The sequence below is a fragment of the Staurois parvus genome, unplaced genomic scaffold (assembly GCF_062004578.1).
Source record: "Staurois parvus isolate SC_StPar_1 unplaced genomic scaffold, SC_StPar_1.0 ptg000390l, whole genome shotgun sequence".
In the NCBI taxonomy this organism is placed as follows: domain Eukaryota; kingdom Metazoa; phylum Chordata; class Amphibia; order Anura; family Ranidae; genus Staurois; species Staurois parvus.
Window position 1 is genome coordinate 11,910,534 of NW_028318186.1, and position 25,729 is coordinate 11,936,262.

The 25,729-nt window shown below is 41.1% G+C and overlaps 1 protein-coding gene across 3 annotated transcripts in view; it reads right to left on the reverse strand.

The window, feature by feature from the left end:
- The window catches only part of DRC1 (dynein regulatory complex subunit 1), an 81,101-nt gene that overhangs the window by 26,193 nt on the left and 29,179 nt on the right, over positions 1-25,729 (reverse strand). For all 3 annotated transcript variants that reach the window (XM_089686097.1, XM_089686095.1, XM_089686096.1), the window contains exons 9-13: positions 19,436-19,575; positions 15,835-15,969; positions 10,723-10,961; positions 6,346-6,449; positions 3,127-3,216 (exon numbers count right to left, since the gene is read on the reverse strand). In XM_089686097.1, coding sequence (XP_089542223.1) covers positions 3,127-3,216; positions 6,346-6,449; positions 10,723-10,961; positions 15,835-15,969; positions 19,436-19,575 — 708 coding nt within the window. The remainder of the gene's footprint in view (positions 1-3,126; positions 3,217-6,345; positions 6,450-10,722; positions 10,962-15,834; positions 15,970-19,435; positions 19,576-25,729) is intronic.

The following is a 25,729-nucleotide window of genomic DNA, read 5'->3' on the forward strand; positions in this document are numbered from 1 at the left end:
AGAGCACCTTTGGGATGTGGTGAAAGGGAAAGTTCGGATCATGGATGTGCAAGACGACAAATCAGCAGCAGCTGCGTGGTGCTATCATGTCGATATGGACCAAAATCTCTGAGAAATGTTTCCAACACTTTGTTGAATCTATGCCACAAAGAAATAAGGTATTTCTCAAGGCAAAAGGGGGTCCCAGACCCGGTACTAGCATGGTATACTTAATAAAGTGGGGAGTGTGTGTGTAATATATATATATATATATATCGCACTGTATTGTTACTGTACTGTCGCATGTTCTGTCCCCCTTTGTAATGTACAGCGCTGAGTGAACTGTTGGCGCTTTATAAATACTGTATAATAATAATATATATATATATACACAGTTGTGTTCAAAATAATAGCAGTCAGACATCACTAACCTGATCAATCACTGTTTTTAGTAGAAATGATATTTCTACATGCCAAATAATTTACTAGCAGGTGTAGTAGAGTAATAGAAATCCAACAGACCCAACGGTCATGACATGCATGATGCTGATTCTGTGTAATTGAATCACTAACTGAAAGGGGCATGTTCAAAATAATAGCAGTGTGGAGTTCTATTAGTGAGGTCATTCATTCTTTGAAAAACAGGTGGCAATTATTGCCCTTATTTAAGGAAGGAAGGCAGCAAATGTTGTACATGCTGGTTACAGTGCATTTCTCTCTGAAATTCTGAGGAAAATTGGTTGCTCCAGACATTGTTCAGAAGAACAGCGTACCTTGATTAAAAAGTTGATTGGAGAGGGGAAAACATATAAAGAAGTGCAGAAAATGATAGGCTGCTCAGCTAAAATGATCGCAAATGCTTTAAAATGGCAACCAAAACCTGAAAGACGTGGAAGAAAGCGAAAAACTACCATTCGAATGGATAGAAGAATAGCCAAAATGGCAAGGACTCAGCCAACAATCAGCTCCAGGAAGATGAAAGAAGGTGTAAAGTTCCCTGTGAGGACTGTTACAATTAGAAGACGCCTATGTGAAGCCAAGCTATCTGCAAGAAGCCCCCGCAAAGTCCCACTGTTGAAAAAAAGACATGCTGAAGAGGTTACAATTTGCCAAGAGCACATTGACTGGCCTAAAGAGAAATGGCGCAACATTTTGTGGACTGATGAAAGTAAGATTGTTCTTTTTGGGTCTAGTGGGCGGAGACCGTTTGTCAGACGACCCCCAAACACTGAATTCAAGCCACAGTACACTGTGAAGACAGTGAAGCATGGTGGTGCAAGCATCATGATATGGGAATGTTTCTCATACTACAGTGTTGGGCCTATTTATCGCATACCAGGGCTCATGGATCAGTTTGAATACATCAGAATACTTGAAGAGGTCATGTTGCCTTATGCTGAAGAGGAAATGCCCTTGAAATAGGTGTTCCAACAAGACAACGACCCCAAACACACCAGTAAACGTGCAACATCTTGGTTCCAGACCAACAAGATTGACGTTATGGAGTGGCCAGCCCAATCCCCAGATATTAATCCAATAGAAAACTTGTGGGGTGACATTAAAAATGCAGTTTCTGAGGCAAAACCAAGAAATAGAGAAGAACTGTGGAATGTAGTCCAATCATCCTGGGCTGGAATACCTGATCACAGGGGCCAGAAGTTGGGTGACTCCGTACAACACAGATGTACAGCAGTTCTCAGAAACAGTGCGACTACAACCAAATATTCATTAAGTGATTCAAAGGAAAGCAAAATCTTCAAACATTTTTCAGTTTATATAGTGAATGTTTGAGTTTGTAAAGAAGAATACAAACACTGCTATTTTTTTGAAGTCTAATATTCACTTTTCTTCAATTGTTTTAGAGAAACAACACAAATTTGATATATTTTTCTTCATGTTCTGATTTGGAATAGAATGTGTAGAGTTCCCAATGCATTTGTGTGTATGGAAATAAAAGCTATTAGAAGGATTTTGAGCTTTATTCACTTTTTTCAACATACTGCTATTATTTTAAACACAGCTGTGTGTGTAAATATATATATATATATATATATATATATATATATATACACACACACATATATATATATACACACACACACATATATATATATACATACACACACACACACACACGGGTTAGACAAAAAAGTGGAAACACTACATGATTTGCAGATGTGAAAGTGATGAGATGTTTTTCTTTAAAAGCGGAAGCTTCAGAGGGCAATTAGTTGGTGCCCAATTACCCCATGAAGACTGAGCTCTGCAGTCACTTTTGCATCAGTTGTTTTCTTATTCCAGGTCACAATCCTGTGCAATGTCCTTTTTGCCTCTTTCAGTCAGTTGACCATGTCGATTGAGCTTATTCTTATCAGACGACGTTTTCCAGGAAACTGTATATGTCATCATGACCTTTGATACTGTACCTTGCGACACAGAAAATAAATTGCCAACTTCAGTCACAGAGGCTTACCAATTCTTAGATGTCATGGCTGATTTCCTTTTCTTTTTTTAGGCTCTCTCTTATTTTCACCTGGTGATCTGGCCAGTTAGTCTGTTGTTTTTAGGAAGAACAATCTTCTTTCTTACAGATGTAGCAGGAACAAGACAAACCATTTGCCACTGACAGGGGTGCCTACAATGATCAGCCTTTTATTTATTTATGCAAAACATTTATCCCACAAGGAAAAGAAAAACGGTTTGCTGTAACTGTCTATATTGTGTGAGCTGAAGTTCGGCTTCGATTTTTCAGTGTAACTAAATCTGCTAGTACATATAATCCCCCCCCCCCCCCGATTACTAATGCTGCTGTCCAAAGGTGCCCCCTGTGCTCCTTCATCCAGAGTGGAAGCACTCTAATACAGGAGGTGTGTTACTGGCCAGATCACCAGGTGAAAACGGGGGGGGGGGGGGCGGGTTGGACGAAAAGAGAAAACTGCTGTAGCCATCACATCTAATGATTGGTAAACTGCAATATATTATATTTTTGGTTTTGGGTTTAATACTGCTTTCACCTAAACATTCCAATATAAGCTTCGCAAAGCCATTGACCCTGAGTTAGAGTATTTTTGTTCAAACTGTATAAGTCTGTGAGAAATATTTAAATGTTTCAATCACAATCATTACAGTTTCCTGAATTCTACATACCCCAAATATGGAGTCCAGCTTCATAAGGGAGCGATCGTCTCTGTCCAGAGGAGACAGGAGCTGCAGCAGTTTGTTTTCTATGAGAAAGCCCTAAAAAACAGAAAACAATCCTATTGGTGACATAATTTACAAAGGGACACAACTGGCTCAATTTTCAAGTTTAAAACCAGCTTAAGGGTTCATGCAGACAGAGGTCCTTTCTTCCATCCGCTCCATGACCTTCTTCGAAAGCACGTGTAGGAAAGACCCACACAGGCAGGGCCTCATCTCCACTCTCTACACTCTATTACTGAATCCCGCCCTTCATATGTCGCTAAGTGGGAGAGAGACCTAAGATCCCATCTGAGCTCTGATGAATGGGACCATATTTGGTCGGCAACCAGTTCCTTCTTACAGAACGTGGTAGCGGTTGGGCCTAACTACAAGGTCTTGACTCAATGGTATCTAGTCCTGGCAAGGATTGCTAAATATACTCTGGGTTACTCTCCAGACTGTTTTCGAGGCTGTGCCATTGCGGGAACATTTCTCAATATCTGGTGATCCTTTCCGGCCGTTCAAGTTTTCTGGGTCGGAATCTTCCGCATGCAGTCTACTCTTTTTGCACATCTACTCCAGATATTGCCTTACTAAATCTGCGACCCCCCTCAATATCCAAGTACCAATTTAAACTTCTTTTACAGGTCACTACAGCTGCCAAACAAATTATAGCTAAATCTTGGAAATCTCCATCCCTGTGCATTCTGGCAGTTCGGAACAAGGTGCCTTAGGCAATGATACATGCTAAAGTGGAAGCTGCCATTACAGACATTGTCCCTGGGTGGAACACCTCCTTCCTCCGAACTTTGATGAATCATTGCTCCTCCCCTAAAAATCCCCTTCTTCACCTAGTGGTAGCTCTGAGCCTTGGTCTGGTCCCCATTATTCTGGTAGTCACACGCTCTGTCCGCCCCCCTCCTCTCCACTTTTCTTGCTCTTCTTCTCTTACTCTAACCATTCATGCTATTCCAATCCTCTCTCTTTGCCTTCCAACAAACCCGCCCATATGTCCTAGGAGCACCACCCATGTTTCCATTTAACAATGTCCTGCTCCTTTTACACTGCATTATTCACTCCCGCTCATTGTGATTTCCTTTCTGATTATAAATGTTGGACCTTTAAAGTTGGCCATCAGGCCTCATGCCTTAATTTTTTCCTATTGTGAACGTTCTGTACATATTGTATGTATGCCATATAACTTGAAACCCCAATAAAAAGTTTGAACATGAAAAGCAGTGTTTTCTATTAGCGTGCTCAAACACAAAAAGCAGCATTTTCCATAAAAAGGCTGCACTTGACCTGTTTTATCAACAGTTCAAATGCCCCTTAATAGGACATGCTTCATTTGCAATAATGCAACAAAGTCAAATGCAGCCCTTGAAATGCCATGTGCCCTGCTCAATCAAAGTCATTAGGATTTTGCTGGTCTGCCTTCCATAGGCATGTGAAATGCAGAGAAACAACATGGCATGGCAACATGGCATTTTCACATCAACATGTGAAAAGAAAAAGAGGAAGGCACCTCTATGTGTAGTATTGACAATTTATTTAGTAAACAATGGATAAATTGCACTTACAAGATAAATGGTTAAAAAGACTCATCCTGTGGTAATTAGATCCAGGTGGGACATCCAGCCGTCCAGAAGCAAACTATGTCTATAGTATCAGGAAGTAGAGTCCAGGATGTGCCTGTGCATCAAAAATGAAGCTTGGAGAGCAGACTGAGGTCTAAAGAAGGAGCCTATTGAGCATGCTCCGAAATGCATTACCGCCCCCTTCACCTGCTACATCTGACTTTGCTCTCCAAGCTTCATTTTTAATGCACAGGCACATCCTGGACTCTATTTCCTGATCCTATAGACATAGTTTGCTGCTGGACGGCTGGATGTCCAACCTGGATCTAAGTACCACACGATGAGTTTTTTTTAACCGTTTATATTGCAAGTGCAATTTATCCATTGTTTACTAAATAAATTGTCAATATTGCACTTAGAGGCGCCTTCCTCTCTTTTTCTTGTTACTGCATTAGAGCCTTGCTTCCACTCTAAGAAGATCTGCCTCAGTGTTACTGCTCCCAACCCCGATATCCATCTGGCACCTTTATCTTACAGCTACAGAGGTTGAGCTCCAACAAGCGTGCCCTATATAATATACATACACATCAACATGTGCCCCGTGGCATCATATTTTCAGCCATGTGACTATAATTTTCAAATTCTATTGGATTCTATTGGATTGAAAATAGCTGCCACTTTTTTGAAAAAAAGGCTACTTATCCTGGTGTGTTAGCTCTGTGAATTGATCCTACTGACCCTTAATTACTAAAAGGGTTGAGCTAAATTTGCTAAGTGAATATTTACCTTAGTAATTCAGGTAAAACAAAGTGAAAATTCACTTTGCAAAGAAAATTTGAAAAAGGGATTATTGCTCGCACATGATTGGAAGATTAAAGTCAGCACAACTTCACTTAGTTCATTATGTTAAAGTGGAACCTCACTCTCTCAATCAACATTGACAATTTTGAATCCTTATGCTGCTAGGATTAGTAAATAGATAGGAAAGTATATCATATTTACTTGTTTTAAACTTTTCTTTTTTACATTTCTTCAGTTACTTTCTAGTTTCCAGGCCTAGGCAAATGATGTCATACATCCCAGGAGTCTTCAGGAGGGGTTTTATGAGCTAAGCACACCCTCCTGCCTGCATGCCTGAGCTAAAGGCATATGGATTCCAGGAAGTAAATGCTACATGAATCATCTGCCCTTATTCAAGATGGCCACAACCAGAAATGCTATGGGGGTGTTTTTCAAAATTATTTCTAAGCAAAATAAAGCATGGAGACATGGATGGATGGAAGAGTTTGCTTTGAATATTAAAAATGAATTAAACAGTGTCTTTTGCTTTGTAGTGCTCAGGTGCAGTGTAGTTCCACTTTAGGCAATAAAAAAAAAAAAAAATCAGTGTGAAAACAGAAAACTCAGTAATTCCATTATTTATATTATTATTAATGTAGGAGGAGTAGTGGGAACACCCCAAGGTGGGAGTGAACTCCCAAAAGTCAAAAGGTGGGAGGGAACAGTCAGGAACTATGATTGGGAGGCTGGGAGACCTCCGGTCTGGAGTTCCTAAGAGATAGAACAAGCCTACAAGACTAGAATACCCCCTTTCCTTCCCTGCTCTTACAGATTCATCACACAGCAGTTCCAGGATCTGTTTCACAGTCTGTGGGGAGAATAGCTGAGATGCAGCTCCTTCCTCTTCGGCAGATTTTACTGGTCCATCAGCAGCTGACACAAAAGAAGAAATAGAGAAATTAGCCCCAAAATAAACTTCTAAAGAAATGAGAACATTTATCCATGTATTATATATGGCATGCATATCTCACCCATAGAACCAGTATGAACCTTTATTTCTCCTTGTTTTCTGCACTTCCTGTCTCAACTAAGCATTAAAAAAAATACCTATACATAAAGCAGAACTCCAGGATTAAAAATAAACTGTCCAGCTGTAAGGGGTGGCTATAGCTCCTGTCCATTTTTCTCTTGCCATTTGTGTCCCATTGAGGGGAGATTTCCCTTCACTTCCTGTCCCATAGCCACAGCAAAAAGTGAGAGGATATCCTTCCAAAGTGAGGAAATCCCTAGCTGTCACCAGAACTAGTGTCCCCATTGGAATATTTCTCTTCTCTTTCTGTTCTGGTCACAACTCACTACTGGCGATATCAATCACCAGCACACTTAGTAAGAGTAAATCTCCTTAACAGGGGGCACAGACAACAATAAATACCTGACAGGTTTCTAACCCCTCTCCACACAATCCAAAACTGAAAAAAAAAACGTTTTCTTTCAGTTCTAGTTTAAAGGTGGATATAGGTTTCAAATGTAATATAAAGCTGTCAATGATCTTGGATAAATCAAACATAACAAAAGGACTGGAATACTTTTTTTTTTTTTTGGAGAATATGTGATGGCCACAGGTTTGAAGGCCTCAGTACTGGATCATGTGATCTCAGCTAAATACAGTTACGATTTAACCCCTTTAATCAAAGATCATGTGACCCAGTACTTACACTTTCAGGCATGTACAGTATCTCACAGAAGTGAGTTCACCCCTCACATTTTTGTAAATATTTTATATCTTTTCATGTGACAACACTGAAGAAATGACACTTTGCTACAATGTGACGTAGTGAGTGTACAGCTGGTATAACAGTGTAAATTTGCTGTCCCTTTAAAATAACACACAGCCATTAACGTCTAAACCGCTGGCAACAAAAGTTAGTACACCCCTAAGTGAAAATGTCCAAACTGGGCCCATTTAGCCATTTTCCCTCCCCGGTGTCATGCGATTTGTTAGTGTTACTTGTCTCAGGTGTGAATGGGCAGCAGGTGTGTTAAATTTGGAGTTATTGCTCTCATTCTCTCATACTGGCCACTGGAAGTTCAACATGGCACCTCATGGCAAAGAACTCATTGAGTTGTTGCCAGTGATTGACTGATTAGCAATTAGTGTAACCAAGCAATTGAACAGGTGTACCTAATAAAGTGGTCGATGAGCGTATTGCATTTGGAGGGTGAAATTTGCATTGCAACCACAATCAGTGGATGTTGGGTGCAATGCCATACTCTTGCACACTTTTCCTTCAGCATTACAGTGCCTTGAAAAAGTATTCATACAGCTTGAAATTTTCCATATTTTGTCATGTTACAACCAAAAACGGAAATGTATTTTATGTGATCGACCAACATAAAGTGGCTCATAATTGTGAAGTGGAAGGAAAATGATAAATGGCTTTCAAAATGTTTTACAAATAAATATCTGAAAAGTGTGGCATGTATTTGTATTCAGCCCCCTTTACTCTGATACCCCTAACTAAAATCTAGTGGAACCAATTGCCTTCAGAAGTCACCTAATTAGTAAATAGAACTCACCTGTGTGTAATTTCATTTCAGTAAAAATACAGCGGTTCTGTGAAGCCCTTAGAGGTTTGTTACCAGACAGGACAGGGATAAAGTTGTGAAGAAGTTGAAAGCAGGGTTAGGTTACAAAAATGTATTCAATCCATCATCCGAAAATTAAAAGAGTATGGCACAACTTGCAAACCTACCAAGACATGGCCGTCCACCTAAACTGACAGGCCGGGCAAGGAGAGCATTAATCAGAGAAGCAACCAAGAGACCCATGGGAACTCTGGAGGAGCTGCAGAGATCCACAGCTCAGGTGGGAGAATCTATCCACAGGATAACTATTAGTCATGCACTCCACAAATCTGGCTTTTATGGAAGAGCGGCAAGTAGAGAGACATTGTTGAAAGAAAGCCATGCAAAGTCCAGTTTGCAGTTTGCGAAAAGCCATGTGGGGGACACAGCAAACATGTGGAAAAAGGTGCTCTGTTGAGATGAGACCAAAATTGAACTATTTGGCCTAAAACAAAAAGCTACATGTGGCAGAAAACTAACACTGCACATCACCCTGAACACACTATCCCCACCGTGAAACATGGTGGTGGCAGCATCATGTTGTGAGGATGCTTTTCTTCAGCAAGCACAGGAAAGCTGGTTGATGGGAAGATGGATGGAGCCAGATACATGGCTATCTTAGAAGAAAACCTGTTAGAGTCTGCAAAAGAGTTGAGACTGGGGCGCAGTTCACCTTTCAGCAGGACAACGACCCTAAACATACGGCCAGAGCTACAATGGAATGGTTTAGATCAAAGCATAGTCAAGTCCAGACCTAAATACAATTGAGAATCTGTGGCAAGACCTGAAAATTGCTGTTCACAGACGCTCTCCATCCAATCTGACAGAGCTTGAGCTATTTTGCAAAGAAGAATGGCCACAAATTTCACTCTCTAGATGTGCAAAGCTGGAAGAGACATCCCCAAAAAGACTTGCAGCTGTAATTGCAGTGAAAGCCCGGGGGGCTGAATACAAATGCACACCACACTTTTGAGATATGTGTTTGTAAAAAATTTTGAAAACCATTTATCATTTTCCTTCCACTTCACAATTATGTGCCACTTTGTGTTGGTCTATCACATAAAATCCCAATAAAATACATTTACGTTTTTGGTTGTAACATGAAAATTTAAAAAATTTCAAAGGGCATGAATACTTTATTTTGGTATGGCACTGTATGTCCATACCAAAATAGTTCTCCAATGAGGGCTACAAGTCCATCTCCTGTGGTAGCAGATGAGACTTGTAGTTTATTCATTCGCACAGTTTTACATTTTACACTAAATATGGGAGCAGCATAGTCATAAAGGTGGAGATGGTCTTTAACCTCTTGCCGTCCGCCTGCTGTTTATAAACGGCAGGGCGGTGGCAGTCCAGGGGCGGGTTGCCGTTCATAAACGGCACCCGCCTTTTCTAGCTGTGCGCGCTCCCGGTGCCCGCTGTGTCCTCCGGACACAGTGAAACACCGATCGTCGGACGGGACCTCTGTACGAGGTCCCGATCATGTGATCACTGATTGGCGAATCAGTGATCACATGCAAAGTAGTAAGCAAGATGTCACTTGTGACATCATTGCTTACTACGTGTGAAATCTGTGAATGATCACAGAGGTCACATGGTACAAGGCTATTCACAACAGCCTTGTACCATGTGGCAAGCTGTGACCAATCATAGCTCACTCAGTACTTCTCAATGACTGCAAGAATGCAGACAGAGAGAAAGAGAAATGATTGCTTTTACATGCTATATGGGTGTAAAACCAATCAATGTAAAAAAAAATCTTCATCACCCCCCACAAGTAGTACAGTGTCACCATGGTGACACTGTACTGCTAGGGTGACAGTATGTAAAAATAAATAAATAAATAAAAAATAATATAAAAAAAATAAAATAAAAATGTAAAAAAAAATGTTTAAAAATTATAATTTTTGGTTATAAACTAATTTGGATTTTTTTTTTTACTAAAAAAATAACGGAATAAATTTTGGACAAGATTGATGATGAAATATTTATTTGCAAAATTTTATTAAAAAAAAAACAACTTTTTTTCAAAATTTTTGGACTTTTTCATTTACATAGTAAAAAAAATGAAAATCCCAGCGGTGAATAAATACCACCAAAATAAAGCTTTATCTGTCTCAAAAAAATGGTAAAAAATTCATATGGGTACAGTGTTGCATGACCGCACAATTGTCATTCAAAGTGTGATAGCACTGAAAGCTGAAAATTGCCCTGGTCAGGAAGGGGGTAAAAGTGTCCGGACAGGAAGTGGTTAAAGAACTCAACCAGGCACTCTTTGCATGTATAATGGCCACATAATATAACCCCCATAATACAACTTCATCTACATACACTAGGTTTTAGAGTTTGTGAGTTCCCTGTGAGTAAGGGGGACTATGGTTTTTGCTGAATCTTTGCGATCATTTAGTAGAGTTCAATCAATGAGTACTTTTTTATTACGCATTTACTTTAAATATCACAGTACAATTGTTTGATTAGGACACATACATAACCTTTGGGGAAAACATCATGTATCTCCATATTTGTGTTTCCCATAATATCAATGTGGTCAGGTTAATCTATCACAAGACACAACTCTCACCTGCAGCAGCCATGACTTCCTGTGCCAGCTTGCTGGCAGTCTTTTGCTGCTTGGGTTGAGGTACCAGAGGTCCAACATTATCCATAAACTGGAGCTCTGGAGCAATCCAAGGCAGACCAAGCTGCTGCTCTTGGATGATTCGGTCGCCCTCCAGTGCTTGGTGCACCAGCTGTTTCATCTCTTCTTCGTTCATTACCCAGATGTCATGGAACTTCTTAGCATCCACAGAGGCAAAATGTCTACCAAGAAAGTTACATGTTCAGTACACCACCTACTATCAACAACTTTAGATACAGTAACAGTATTTAAAATGATTGGAAAGCCTATTTTCTTTAGTTGAAATAAAAAAGAGGATATACTTATCTGCTCTGTGCAATGATATTGTACTAAACAGTCTCTTACCTCCTCTTCTGGAGTCTCCCGCTGGCTCTATCTGCTCCAATTCACATCAGGGTGCCCCCTCAGCAAGCCATGTGCTATGTGGGCACACTCCCAAGCCAAGCTGTGTGCATCCATAGACACACAGTATGACCCCGCCCCCTCACAGGATTTGACTGACAGCAGCAGGTGCCAATGGCTCTTGCTGCTCTCAGAGTCTCCTGTGAGAGCAGGAAACGAGGGTTGAAGAGCTGCAGCCAGGACAGTGTTGGATTGTGAGAGGAGACAGGTAAGTGTTTAGGGGGGCACAAGAGGTGAAATGTTTTGCATACATGTGACCAGTACTAGCGGGATCTCAGAGCAGTGTTTTCACCAGGTAAGTACGTCAGTTCTGTCACTGTTTATTTACCCATTCCACAAAAGTCTTATGTCATTATGTTAACATTTGAGCATAGGTCTGCTTCCAGGATGTCGACAAAGCACAGTTTGTATGTATAATGCCCGGAAAAAAAAGCCACATTTTCAGTTAACAAAAACTACAAGCACTATGTGTAAGGGTTTAAAGTTTTGGAGAAAGGTGTCTACAATTATTGCTGGGTTCCTGCTCCCTTAAACAATCAGTTCCTTTTCATTACAAGTATACTTTAAAAGAGAAGTATGAGTTTAAAAAAAAATTATACTCACCTAAGTGCATGTAGCATCTGTCCCCCACTGCTTCTAAGATTGAGAACTGAGAGATCAAAGACTGTAGATCGCTCAGTTCTCAGTCTTCAGTGAACAAAGAGCTGGTGACTGTCAGCCACCAGCTCTCTGCTCTGCCCCTCCAGCGCTCACTGGAGCCAGCAGATGGTCTAAACATCTGGGTGGATCCAAACTTTGAAATTGGGATCTTTCCAGAGCCTAGACCGGATGAGTGACGTCAGATGACAGCAAGTTAAAGTCAGGTCACAGCAGTGCAGAACAAATTGAACTCCTGTGATCCACAGGAGAAGTGTATCCAAAAAAGCTATACTTTTCCTTAGGTGATTCTGGCCAGGATTTTTTTTTCCTAAAAAAAGAGAAAAAGAAGACAAAGTCCTCTCCAGCAGGCACATTTATATGGGCTTGTTGGATTCATTAGCCCATTCCAAAACAATGGATGTTATTATAGAGTTGCTTTTATTTGTGGCTATAATAGCTTTCACTATTCTGGAAAGGCTTTCCTGAAGATTTTGGAGTGTTTCTTGTGTGTAAAAGAGCCTTTGAGTGATCAGGCACTGACGTTGGATGAGCAGACCTGGCTTGCAATCAGAATTCCAATTCCCTAATCCTGAAGGAGTTCCCAAGGGAGTTCAGAAGGGCTGAGATCAGCGCCCTGTGCAGGCCACACCAAAATCCTCAAACCATGTCTTTATGGAGCTGGCTTTTTACAAGGGCTCAGTCATGCTAGAAGGACCTTCCCAAAATCATTAGTACAGGTTTGAAAGAGCACAATTCTCTACAACGGCGCTAAAAGTCGCTGATCGCCGCCATTACTAGTCGAAAGAAAGAAAAAATTCCAGCATCTATACCGCCATTTGTAAACGCTATAACTTTCACGTAAACCAATTATTTTGGGATTTTTTTTTTTAGTAAAGACATGTCGCAGCATACAGTTTGGCCTAAATTTATGGCGAAATTTGATTTTTAAAAATTTTTTTACTGGACATGTTTAATAGCAAAAAGTCCAAAATATTGTTTTTTTTCTCAAAATTGTTGGTCTTTTTGTGCTTATAACGCAAAAAAAAAAAAAAAAATGCACATGTGATCAACTACCACCAAAAGAAAGCTCAATTCGTGGGTAAAAAATGGCCGTAAATTTGGGTGTAGCATTGCAAGACCGCGCAATTGTCAGTCAAAGTAACACAGTGCTGTAACGCACAAATTGGTCTGGTCAGGAAGGGGGATAAACCCTCAGGAGGAGAAGTGGTTAAAGCGATTCTAATAGGTCAATTTTGTTATGAAAATAACAAACATGTCTATACTCACCTACTGCGTGCAGTGGTTTTGCACAAAGCAGCCTAGATCGTCCTCTTCTCGGGTCCCCTGCAGGCCCCTTCCTCCTGTCGGGTGCCCCCACAACAAGCAGCTTGCTATGGGGGCATCCACTGCTCAATGTGTCCATTCACACACAAAGCTGTGGCTTGGCCCCGCCCCCTCTCCTCATTGGCTGACTGAATGTGATTGACAGCAGTGGAAGCAAATGGCTCCCGCTTGTGGTCTCGGCCAGTGAGGAGGCAGAGACCAGGGACAGCCAAGACTGTCATTCACATTGCTGGATCGCGATGATGCTTAAGTAAGTACTGAAAGGACTGGAGAGACTGCTGCACACAGTTTTTTACCTTCATGCCTTCAGCCTTTACAACTTTTAACTAGGCCCATAGTTTGTTTGCACATGCCAAGGGGGCTTATACCTACCCTAGTGGAAAGGATAGAGATAGTTTTCTTTTCATTGTTATACATACAGTTCTGGACAATGGAAGTGAAGGCAAGAAGTAAAAACGGTGTTATACTAAGACTGGCCATACATTATGCAATTTTGTTTCCTTCAACCACGGGTGGAAGGCATGAAAATCACTTGATTCCCTATGCTATTGTATTCAGCTGGTAAGATATTCACTGCTGTCAGAATACAATGATCACTGTAGCCAGTGACAATGACAGTACGGAAAAAAGATGACAGGCTGGTTGTACTGAAGTCAGTAGATAGATCGACTTCAGTACAGCCAGCCTGCGCCCACAGATAGATAAAAATTTGTCCGGGTCCTACTGACCGCCAAATTTCAGTCTGTATATATCCGGCTTAAAGCATAAAACGCTCACTGAACAGGCATCTAGAGTCAGCTCAATTACATTTGCTGGATTTGGTAAGGGGGAAGAGGGGCATGATGATGGAAGACACCTAGAAACCCAGCTGAGAATTCAGGTCTCATGAAATAAGATGTCAGTCTGAGTGACAGCAGTGTTTTCATTGAGTTTGCCTGTTATAATTTAGAAGATACAGAGGGGATAGAAAGTTTTGGCACCCCAGCTAAAAATTTGTATTAATGTGCATAAAGAAGCCAAGGAAAGATGGAAAAAATCTCCAAAAGGCATCAAATTACAGATTAGACATTTTTATAATATGTCAACAAAAGTTAGATTTTATTTCCATCATTTACACTTTCAAAATAACAGAAAAAAAAATGGCGTCTGAAAAAGTTTGGGCACCCTGCAGAATTAATATCTTGTACTGCCCCCTTTGGCAAGTGTCACAGCTTGTAAACGCTTTTTGTAGCCAGCCAAGAGTCTTTCAGTTCTTGTTTGAGGTATCTTTGCCCATTCTTCCTTACAAAAGTCTTCCAGTTCTTTGAGATTTCTGGGCTGTCTGTCACGCACTGCTCTTTTAAGGTCTATCCATAGATTTTCAATTATGTTGAGGTCAGGAGATTGTGAAGGCCATGGCAAAACCTTCAGTTTACGCCTCTTGATGTAATCCCCTGTGGATTTCGAGGTGTGTTTAGGATCATTATCCATTTGTAGAAGCCATCCTCTCTTTAACTTCAGCTTTTTCACAGATGTCATCAAGTTACCATCCAAAATTTGCTGAAATTTTATTGAATCCATTTTTCCTTCTACTCGTGAGATGTTCCCTGTGCCACTGGCTGCAACACAACCCCAAAGCATGATTGATCCAACCCCATGCTTAACAGTTGGACAGAGGTTCTTTTCATTAAATTCTGTGCCCCTTCTTCTCCAAACGTACCTTTGCTCATTCCGGCCAAAAAGTTCAATTTTAACCTCATCGGTCCACACAACTTGTTTCCAAAATGCATCAGGCTTGTCTATATGTTCATTTGCAAAGTTCAAAACGATGATTTTTGTGGTGAGGACGTAGAAGAGAATTTCTTCTGATGACTCTTCCATGAAGACCATATTTGTACAAGTATCTCTTTATAGTGGAATAGTGTACCACAACTCCAGTGTGTGCCAGATCTTTCTGGAGGGATCGTGCAGTCAAACGTGGGTTTTGAATTGTTTTTCTCACAATCCTGCGAGCTGTTCTGTCTGATATTTTTCTTGGTCTTCCAGATCTTGCTTTAACTTCCACTGTTCCTGATGACTGCCATTTCTTAATTACATTCCGAACAGAGGATATTGACATCTGAAAACGCTTTGCTATCTTCTTATAGCCTTCTCCAGCTTTGTGAGCGTCAACTATTTTCAGTTTCAGTTTTCTAGACAACTGCTTAGAAGAACCCATGGTGCTGATTGTTGGGGCAAGGTCAGATGAGTCTGGGCATTTAAAACCTTTGAGATTGACATCACCTGGTCTTCCCAGACGATGATTGAGAACAATCCATGACACTGGCAGGTCTCAGCTTTGCAAAGGGGGCAGTGCATGCTATAAATTCTGCAGGGTGCCCAAACTTTTGCAGACGCCATTTTTTTGTTTTCTGTTATTTTGAAAGTGTAAATGATGGAAATAAAATTTAACTTTTGTTGACATATTATAAGAATGTCGAATCTGTAATTTGATGCCTTTTGGAGATTTTTCCATCTTTCCTTGGCTTCTTTATGCACATTAATACAAATTTTTAGCTGGGGTGCCCAAACCTTCGATCCCCACTGTATCTCAACACTCACCCAAAACCAGCTAAATAAATCCCAGACCTATCTCTCAGCATTGGCTCAAAGGACAATGTTTCAGCATTCAATTAATAGAAAATAACCAACCTCATCTTCTTCTGCAGTTCCTTGTATTGCTCCACAATCCTCTTAAAGTCATCAGTCAGGGATTGGTTGTCCTCCTTGTATTGCTTGATCTGTTTGTCCAGCTTGATTCTGAGATTGTTCAAGACATCATGCAGCCTGGTAAATGAGAATATACATATGCCTGTTATTGGTTTCTGATAATTGACTTGTCATAGACACATAGATGTTTGTACAAATACGATTTTCCATATGCGTTAGGGAATTGTTACACCTGATATATGAACTCATCACATCTGAAACAGTAACTGTTCAAAGTAAACTGATGCTGAAAGCTGAACTCCAGGCAATCCATTAAATGCATAATAAAGTACAAGTCCAGCCTAGTCCTGACTAATCCTAAAGTGATAATAAACCATTACTGTGTAAAACAACCCATTCAGTTTAAAATAGAAATGAAAGGCAAAACATTTGTGTATAGATATAAAAAAAAATTTATAAACACCTTCTTCCCCCTTTTTTTTTATAAGTGATTACATTCCCTCTGTTCTCAGCTGCATAAGGGCTGGGGAAGAGAATCCGCATTATTCTGGTCTTCCCAGTGAATGGTTGTGAAGGGGGGTTGTCAGCAGAAGCCTGATCATTGGAGGAGAGCATGCTGAGTTCCCAGTGCAGCTAGAGAGCTGAGAATACTGTGCTCCCATGCCTTGTGTAGTCTATTTTTAATAGGAAAATGGGGGGACTGGCAGAAACACCAGGGATTTCACACAAAAGAAGCAATACAAAGAGAACAGGATACTTTTCCATACAAATACATGGCACGGCAGGCACATATCAGGGATATGAAATGTTGGGTTTACATATTCTTTAAACCTGCTCTCACCCCCCTTCTAAACCCTATTCTGTCTATTCTGAGAAAGAAGATGTCTATACTTATCTATTCTGAAAGTGATTCGGTCCGCTCACATGACCTTCCTAGCAGACGGCTTCAGTGAAGAGTAGAGATTGCCGACAAAGGCTGCAGAACCTGAGGACTGACATCACCAATATATTTACTATGGGCATCCGTTGTCATCTGTTCCTCCTCTACACTGAAGCCGCTGCTGACAGCTGATCATGTGACTGCACCAGATAACTTCCAGAATAGGCAAGTATACACATCTTCCTTTCACAGGGTAGATAGAATAGGGTATAGAAGGGAGGGTGGGAGCAGGTTTAAGATTAGTTAGGAATAGGCAGGAATTCTACTTTAAATACATACATAGAAGCTCTTTTACCCACCAAAGGATTTGTAATTCTGTCTATGCAGTCCTGAGATTTACACAACTCTGCCTAGCATGGCAGGAAACTTGACTTTCATCTGCTGCAGTTTTGCTTTCACACAGGTCTTGTCCCTCTGCCAGCCTGTCACCAGACAGTGAATGGATAATTAACAAAAGTATGAGCTCATCTCTGTCACTGTGATCTCTCCTGCTATCAGTATGCTTCATGTTAGCACATGGTCATTGCAGCGTACCAGATTGGCTCCTTGTGATGCTTCTCCCTCCCCAGTCCAAGTTCTACTATACAGTAGACTGTAAGAGGCCGATACAAAGTCAAATTCAGGTACTTTTGCTGCTTGTATTTGAAAAAACCCCACACTCATTTGTCCCTTTTTTTCCCACATTCAAATGACTGAAACTTTTCCACCTTACTGAAGGGCTTCAATAATTTGTGTCTTTTATATCTGGAGTTCAGATTTAACCTCAGCTTGACTCCTAAATCTAAAATCATCCTAACCCCAAAACATTTGATTCCTAAAGTTATAGTGAAGCTCCACCCATAAGTGGAAGTTCCGCTTTAAGTACTGGTTACTCGCTCCCTATGAGGAATTGGCACCTTTGGGGAGCGGGTACTTGATTTTGACAGGTACCACCTCCCACCGCCAAGGCGATCGGAAGCAGAAGTTTTCCTCCCCACCCATCCCTGTAGTCTTCTAAGACACATGACAGGGGACGGGTGGGGAGGACTACGGGTCTATTTACAAGGTGCAGCGCTACTTGCGCATGCACAGTGGGCACTCGGATGTGAAGCTGCAAGCTGTTACAGCCGGCTGCCCACACTTAAGATGCCAGCACTGGGGAGCAAGGACGGCTGGTGAAACAGGCTGAGGCAAGTACACCACTGGATCAAGTGACAGGTGAGTGGCTGTCAGCAGCTACAGTTTCTGTAGCTGCTGACTGTTATTTTTTTTGGTTTGACTGGAGCTTCGCTTTCAAGTGTACCTAAGTTTTTCCAATTACAGTATAACAGGGAAGGGCTAAACCTCCTGCCCCAAATACCATTGTCACTAGGACAGAATCTGATGTGTAATTCAAAATTTTACAGTTCTCACCAAAACAAGAGGTCAGGGAAAATCTTCAAACAGGAACATCCGTCCTGGTGACCACTGTCCAGGAAGGTATTCCCCCTCACTTTAGAAATAATTCCACTTACTTCCTATTGTAAAGGGATATCTCCTCAATTTAAAAACACACATACACAAAAAAACAAAAAAGAAATATGCTGTCTGCATTGCGGACCTCCTTCTAAAAAAGCCAATTGACTGGCTGGCATGCAGACCTTCTAGCTTCAGTACTTTCCAGGAACTGATCAGGAACAAGTATGCCAATCAAGAATGTCAGAAGTCCATCTCTGCAAACTCTAGGTCAGTTACTTAAAGAAATTAAGCCAGGATGACAGTCAGATAACAAGCATTTTTAGAAGAAGCTAAGCTTTGGCAGCGTCCATGTTCCTTTAATTAGATTAGTAATTTGTTGCTTTAAAGCAGAACTCCAGTAAATGTTTTTTACCATGCAGTGGGGCTGTGCTCCCACTGCATGGATCAGCTGCATGTTTTTTTCTAGAGGTGAGGACTAAGCTCATACTCACCTGACCCGCCGATCCTATGGAAAACCCTGCTCCCCCAAGGTCCACCGGTGGACTGTTGCTGTCAGTGGAGCTTGCTGACAACAGGAACAGTTCATTTACAAGACCACTGGACAGTGAGGGCAGGAGTCGAAAGGACCAGTCTTGTGTGGGAAGGATCGGCAAGTCAGGTGAGTATATCTTCGGTGTCCTCTTCCCTAAAATAAAAAGCATTTGACCTGTGCAGTGCTGGCACAGCCCAACTGAACAAGCCAAACATGTTTTTCCCCAGATTTCTGCTTTAAATGCGTTGGGATTGCTCTGGAATATGTTTAGCCTAGTACACACGATCAGAAAATCATGCAAAAAATACTGCGTTTGAACCAATTGTACAATAATCTGCTTATTAGGACACAGCTTTCATCCAAAATTATTAGAAGGGACGAGCATGAAAATTGTTCTCGTACGATGTCAGATTGTACAATTTTTGTTTAATCAGTGCAGTTTTCATCCAAAAAAACAATACAAATACAATACATGACATCGCTTCTGAACTTCTATTCTGACCTACAAGAATTTTAGAAAATTTAGTAACCTTTTCATTATAGATATGAGATTAGCATGCAAGACAAAAATCCCAAAACATGGACGATCAAACATCCGATATTCTCATCGTGTGTACAGGACTTTATTTTTTCCTTCCTTGTTTTCCTATGGGAGTGCTGGTGTGTGAAGTTACCTTGTGATCTTCCTCTTCTGCTGGGATTTGGTGATGGTGTTCTCCTCATCCCTCTTCTTCAGCACTTGGAAGTTATACTCCAATTTTTCTTGATTCAGTTGAAATGTGGCTTTTATGTGTTGCAGCTGCTGTTGGAGGATCTGTGCCCATCAGAGAAAGGAAAATGGTTACATCTGATCTCAACTGATTTATTACTATTCCTGCGAAGACTCTCCATAGATTAAAGCAAGGCCACACTTTATATAGTCACGTTGGCATTAGAGCGGGACCACGCTTTATATAGGTACTTTGGCATTAGAGTGGGACCACGCTTTATATAGGTACTTTGGCATTAGAGTGGGACCACGCTTTATATAGGTACTTTGGCATTAAAGCGGGACCACGCTTTATATAGGTACTTTGGCATTAAAGCGGGACCACGCTTTATATAGGTACTTTGGCATTAGAGTGGGACCACGCTTTATATAGGTACTTTGGCATTAGAGTGGGACCACGCTTTATATAGGTACTTTGGCATTAGAGCGGGACCACGCTTTATATAGGTACTTTGGCATTAGAGCGGGACCACGCTTTATATAGGTACTTTGGCATTAAAGCGGGACCACGCTTTACATAGGTACTTTGGCATTAGAGCGGGACCATGCTTTATATAGGTACTTTGGCATTAAAGTGGGACCACGCTTTACATAGGTACTTTGGCATGAAAGTGGGACCATGCTTTATATAGGCACTTTGACATTAGAGCGGGACCACGCTTTATATAGGTACTTTGGCATTAAAGCGGGACCACGCTTTATATAGGTACTTTGGCATTAGAGCGGGACCATGCTTTATATAGGTACTTTGGCATGAAAGTGGGACCATGCTTTATATAGGCACTTTGACATTAGAGCGGGACCACGCTTTATATAGGTACTTTGGCATTAAAGTGGGACCACGCTTTACATAGGTACTTTGGCATGAAAGTGGGACCATGCTTTATATAGGCACTTTGACATTAGAGCGGGACCACGCTTTATATAGGTACTTTGGCATTAAAGCGGGACCACGCTTTATATAGGTATTTTGGCATTAGAGCGGGACCATGCTTTATATAGGTACTTTGGCATGAAAGTGGGACCATGCTTTATATAGGCACTTTGACATTAGAGCGGGACCACGCTTTATATAGGTACTTTGGCATTAAAGTGGGACCACGCTTTACATAGGTACTTTGGCATGAAAGTGGGACCATGCTTTATATAGGTACTTTGGCATTAGAGCGGGACCATGCTTTATATAGGTACTTTGGCATGAAAGTGGGACCATGCTTTATATAGGCACTTTGACATTAGAGCGGGACCACGCTTTATATAGGTACTTTGGCATTAAAGTGGGACCACGCTTTACATAGGTACTTTGGCATGAAAGTGGGACCATGCTTTATATAGGCACTTTGACATTAGAGCGGGACCACGCTTTATATAGGTACTTTGGCATTAAAGCGGGACCACGCTTTACATAGGTACTTTGGCATTAGAGCGGGACCATGCTTTATATAGGTACTTTGGCATTAAAGTGGGACCACGCTTTACATAGGTACTTTGGCATGAAAGTGGGACCACGCTTTATATAGGCACTTTGACATTAGAATTGGACTGTGCAACTGTTTTTAAAGCAGGTTTTAATTAGGTCTCACTGCTGGCTAGTGGGCTGAAATGAAGGGAAGGGTACACACTCACACCCCATTTACACCTCGCCTACAAGATATAAACCGACTGCTTTTCATTTTCTCTTTTAGCTGTTAATGAAGGGCTGCATGTGTTGTCTTTAACAAACGTTTTGCTTAATGGTAAAATCTTCAAATGTACATGAATGGGAGAAGCAGACTGGTTGCTACAGGTAACACAAATGGGTCTTCTTTTTAAAGCTTTCAAATAATAAGTACACTATATGGCCAAACATTTGTGAACACATGACATTCATAATTCTATTGGCTTGTTGGACATTCCAAAACCATGGGTATTATTATGGAGCTTAATATATTCACAAGTTACTAGTGCAGCGCAACTCTCTAAATTAATAATTGTTAGAAAACATGGTCAGCACAGTGGCTAAATGGTTAGCACTTCCGACTGGCATTACTAGGGTCATTGGTTTGAATCCCAACCATGGCACCACCTGCATGTTCTCCCTGTGCCTGCATGGGTTTCCTCCGGGTACTCCGGTGCCCTCCCTTACTCCAAAGACATGCTGGTTAACTGGATCCTGTCATATATACAGTCATGGCCGAAATTGTTGGCACCCTTGATATTTCTCCAGGAAATCATGTATTTCTCACGAAACGTATTGCATTAACACATGTTTTGCTATACACATGTTTATTCCCTTTGTGTGTATTGGGACAAAACAAAAAAAGGGAGGAAAGAAAGCAAATTCGACATAATGTCACACAAACCTCCAAAAATGGGCTGGACAAAAGTATTGGCACCCTTTCACAACTGCGGATAAATAAGAATGTTACAAGCATGTGATGCTCCTGTAAACTCACCTGGGGCAAGTAACAGGTGTGGGCAATATAGAAATCACACCTGAAAGCAGATAAAAAGGAGAGACGTTCACTTAACCTTTGCATTGTGTGTCTGTCTGTGCCACACTAAGCATGGACAACAGAAAGAGGAGACGAGAACTGTCTGAGGACCTGAGAACCAAAATTGTGGCAAAATATCAACAATCTCAAGGTTACAAGTCCATCTCCAGAGAACTAGATTTGCCTTTGTCCACAGTGCGCAACATTATCAAGAAGTTTGCAACCCATGGCACTGTAGCTAATCTCCCTGGTCGTGGACGGATGAGGAAAATTGATGAAAGATTGCAACGCAGAATAGTCCGGATGGTGGATAAGCAGCCCCAAACATGTTCCAAAGACATTCAAGCTGTCCTGCAGGCTCAGGGAGCATCAGTGTCAGCGCGAACTATCCGTCGACATTTAAATGAAATGAAACGCTATGGCAGGAGACCCAGGAGGACCCCACTGCTGACACAGAGACATAAAAAAGCAAGACTACAGTTTGCCAAAATGTACTTGAGTAAGCCAAAAGCCTTCTGGGAAAACGTCTTGTGGACAGATGAGACCAAGATAGAGCTTTTCGGTAAAGCACATCATTCTACTGTTTACCGAAAACGGAATGAGGCCTACAAAGAACAAAACACAGTACCTACGGTAAAATATGGTGGAGGTTCAATGATGTTTTGGGGTTGTTTGCTGCCTCTGGCACTGGGTGCCTTGACTGTGTGCAAGGCATCATGAAATCTGAGGATTACCAAAGGATTTTGGGTCGCACTGTAGGGCCCAGTGTCAGAAAGCTGGGTTTGCGTCCAAGATCCTGGGTCTTCCAGCAGGACAATGGACCCCAAACATACGTCAAAAAGCACTCAGAAATGGATGGCAAAGAAGCGCTGGAGAGTTCTGAAGTGGCCAGCAATGAGCCCAGATCTAAATCCCATTGAACACCTGTGGAGAGATCTTAAAATTGCTGTTGGGAAAAGGTGTCCTTCCAATAAGAGAGACCTGGAGCTGTTTGCAAAGGAAGAGTGGTCCAAAATTCCGGGTGAGAGGTGTCAGAAGCTTATTGATGGTTATAGGAAGCGACTGATTTCAGTTATGTTTTCCAAAGGGTGTGCAACCAAATATTAAGTTAAGGGTGCCAATACTTTTGTCCAGCCCATTTTTGGGGTTTTGTGTGACATTATGTCATATTTGCTTTTCTGCCTCTGTTTTATATTTGTTCCAATACATACAAAGGGAATAAACATGTGTATAGCAAAACATGTGTTAATGCAATACCTTTTTTGTGTGAAATACTTGATTTTCAGGAAAAATATCAAGGGTGCCAACAATTTCGGCCATGACTGTATATATATATATATATATATATATATATATATATATATATATATATATATATATATATATATATAGCACTGCGTAAACTGACGGCGCTATATAAGTACCTATAATAAATAAATAAAACATAAATACTCCTGTGAAAAATATATACAAGTGATCACAAAACTAAAAAGTCCAAAAACAATCCCCTCAGTGACGTGTATCACTTCCGTGAATATCTTCTTCTTTAATAATATTCAGTGATCCTCCACCACACCAGGTGAAAAACTTGCTCAACTCAAGAAAAGAAAATTTGCGCTCATCTGGGTGTACTCAACTCCTTAGTCACAGTGGGCACTGATAAGCTGCACTGATGAGACTTCTTATCTCCTCTCATGAGATCATTTTTGGCCTGATGTCAGAGTGAGTGGAAGGCGAGAGGAGATAAGGAGATATGTCACTGTGACTGAGGAGTTGAGTACACCCCGATGAGCGCATATTTTCTTTTCTTGAAGTGAGCAAGTTTTTCACCTGATGTGGTAGAGGATCAATGAATATTACCAAAAAGAAGAAGATATTCACGGAAGTGATACATGTCACTGAGGGGATTGTTTATGGACTTTTCAGTTTTGGGATCACTTGTATATATTTTTCACAGGAGTATTTATGTTTTCTAACAATTATTAATCTAGAGAGTTGTGCTGCACCAGTAATTTGTGAATATATTAAGATAGTGAGGTGGGATCCACTGCTTTTGTGTTCAGCAAGCAACAAAAGGGTATTTAATTTCAAATTTTTTATTTAAGTGGGGAAAGTTATTGCACTGATTGATCACAGTTGGTTATATTAATATGGAGCTACCCCTGCCCCCCCTTTCCTTTTTGGATTTATGGCCCCAACGCTTCTGGGAAGTCTTTCCATAAGATTTTGGAGTGTGCCTGTGCTAATTTGTGTCCATTTGGGAAAATGAGCATTTGTAAAGTTTGGTTCTGAGTTGGTTGAGAAGACCTGGCTCACAATTAGCGATCAGTATGGATGAGGTCAGGCTACTTGAGTTTCTCCACACTAAACTCACAAAACAACGTCTTCATGGAGCTTATTTTGTGCACATGGGCACAGTCATGTTGGAACAGACGTTACCTGATCACAAAAGGTTGGAAGTCCATAAATGTCTATTATTATTTATTACAAGTACTCATATATCGCCACTAATCTACACAGTGCTTTACATATATGTATATTGTACACTCACATCAGTCCCTAACCCTCAAGGGGCGTAAAATCTAAGGTCCCTAACTTACATTCATACACACATTCTGGGGCCAATTTATACAGGATCCAATTAACCTACCAGCATGTCTTTGGAGTGTGGGAGGAAACCGGAGTACCCAGAGGAAAACCACGCAGGCACAGGGAGAACATGCAAACTCCAGGCAGGTGGTGCCGTGGTTGGGATTTGAACCAACAACCCTAGTACTGCCAGGCGGAAGCCACTGTGCTACCCATGTATAATGTAACATTAAGAATACCCTTCATTGTTAATACCTGAACTCAATTATTTAGAGAGACATCCAAATACTTTTGGCCATATGATGGTCTGATTTCCACAAACCTTTGTTCATATAGTGCAGAATATCACCAGGAAGAGAAGGAACACTCATCCTGGTGTTCCTGGATGCCATGAATGGAAAACCTTATTATCAAGCATCTTCTGAAGCCACTCTTGTCAAAAAGAAGTAGGGGTTTGGGTCTTTATGCCAAATTATATTTACCTAGATGGATGGATGCAGCATCAGTCCGATGCTGCATCAATCCACCGCCGGCTCTAAGTGTGAAAACTCAGTGATCACATGACTGTTACGTTCTCTCTTTCGTTCTGAGCAGAGAGCAGTGACTGTCTCTACTCAGCTCGCTGAGAGGCTGAGCCAGGTGCCTCTCCAGACTCTGGGATGGAAAGTCAGGATCTTTCCCCAGCCTGGACCATCTGAGTGATGTCAGCTGACAGCAGGCTGAAAACGGGTCACAGATCAAACTGCACTCATGTGATCCACAGAAGTACAGCCAAAAGAGCTTTAGCTGTACTTCTCCTTTAAACACAGCAGGCAATAAGACTCTCTCGCTCTCTTTCACTGTTATGTTATAGCAGTAATAAAATCTTGTACCATGTTTGTCTTGGATTTTGCTTTGTTAACCCCTTCACACCTAAGGGTAAAACAAATCTAAATGCCTAAGCACAATTTTGCACCGTTGACATGTGTTGTTAGTAAAACCGTACATATCATCACAACTACTTTGTACATCCAGGTGAATCATACCTTGTTTTTTTCAGGACAAACTGGCCTTCATTTGGTGGTAAATGGTAATGAATATCTCCTGATTTTTTTTGTTTATTATCAAAGGAAAACTGGCCCAAAATAGTAAAAAAA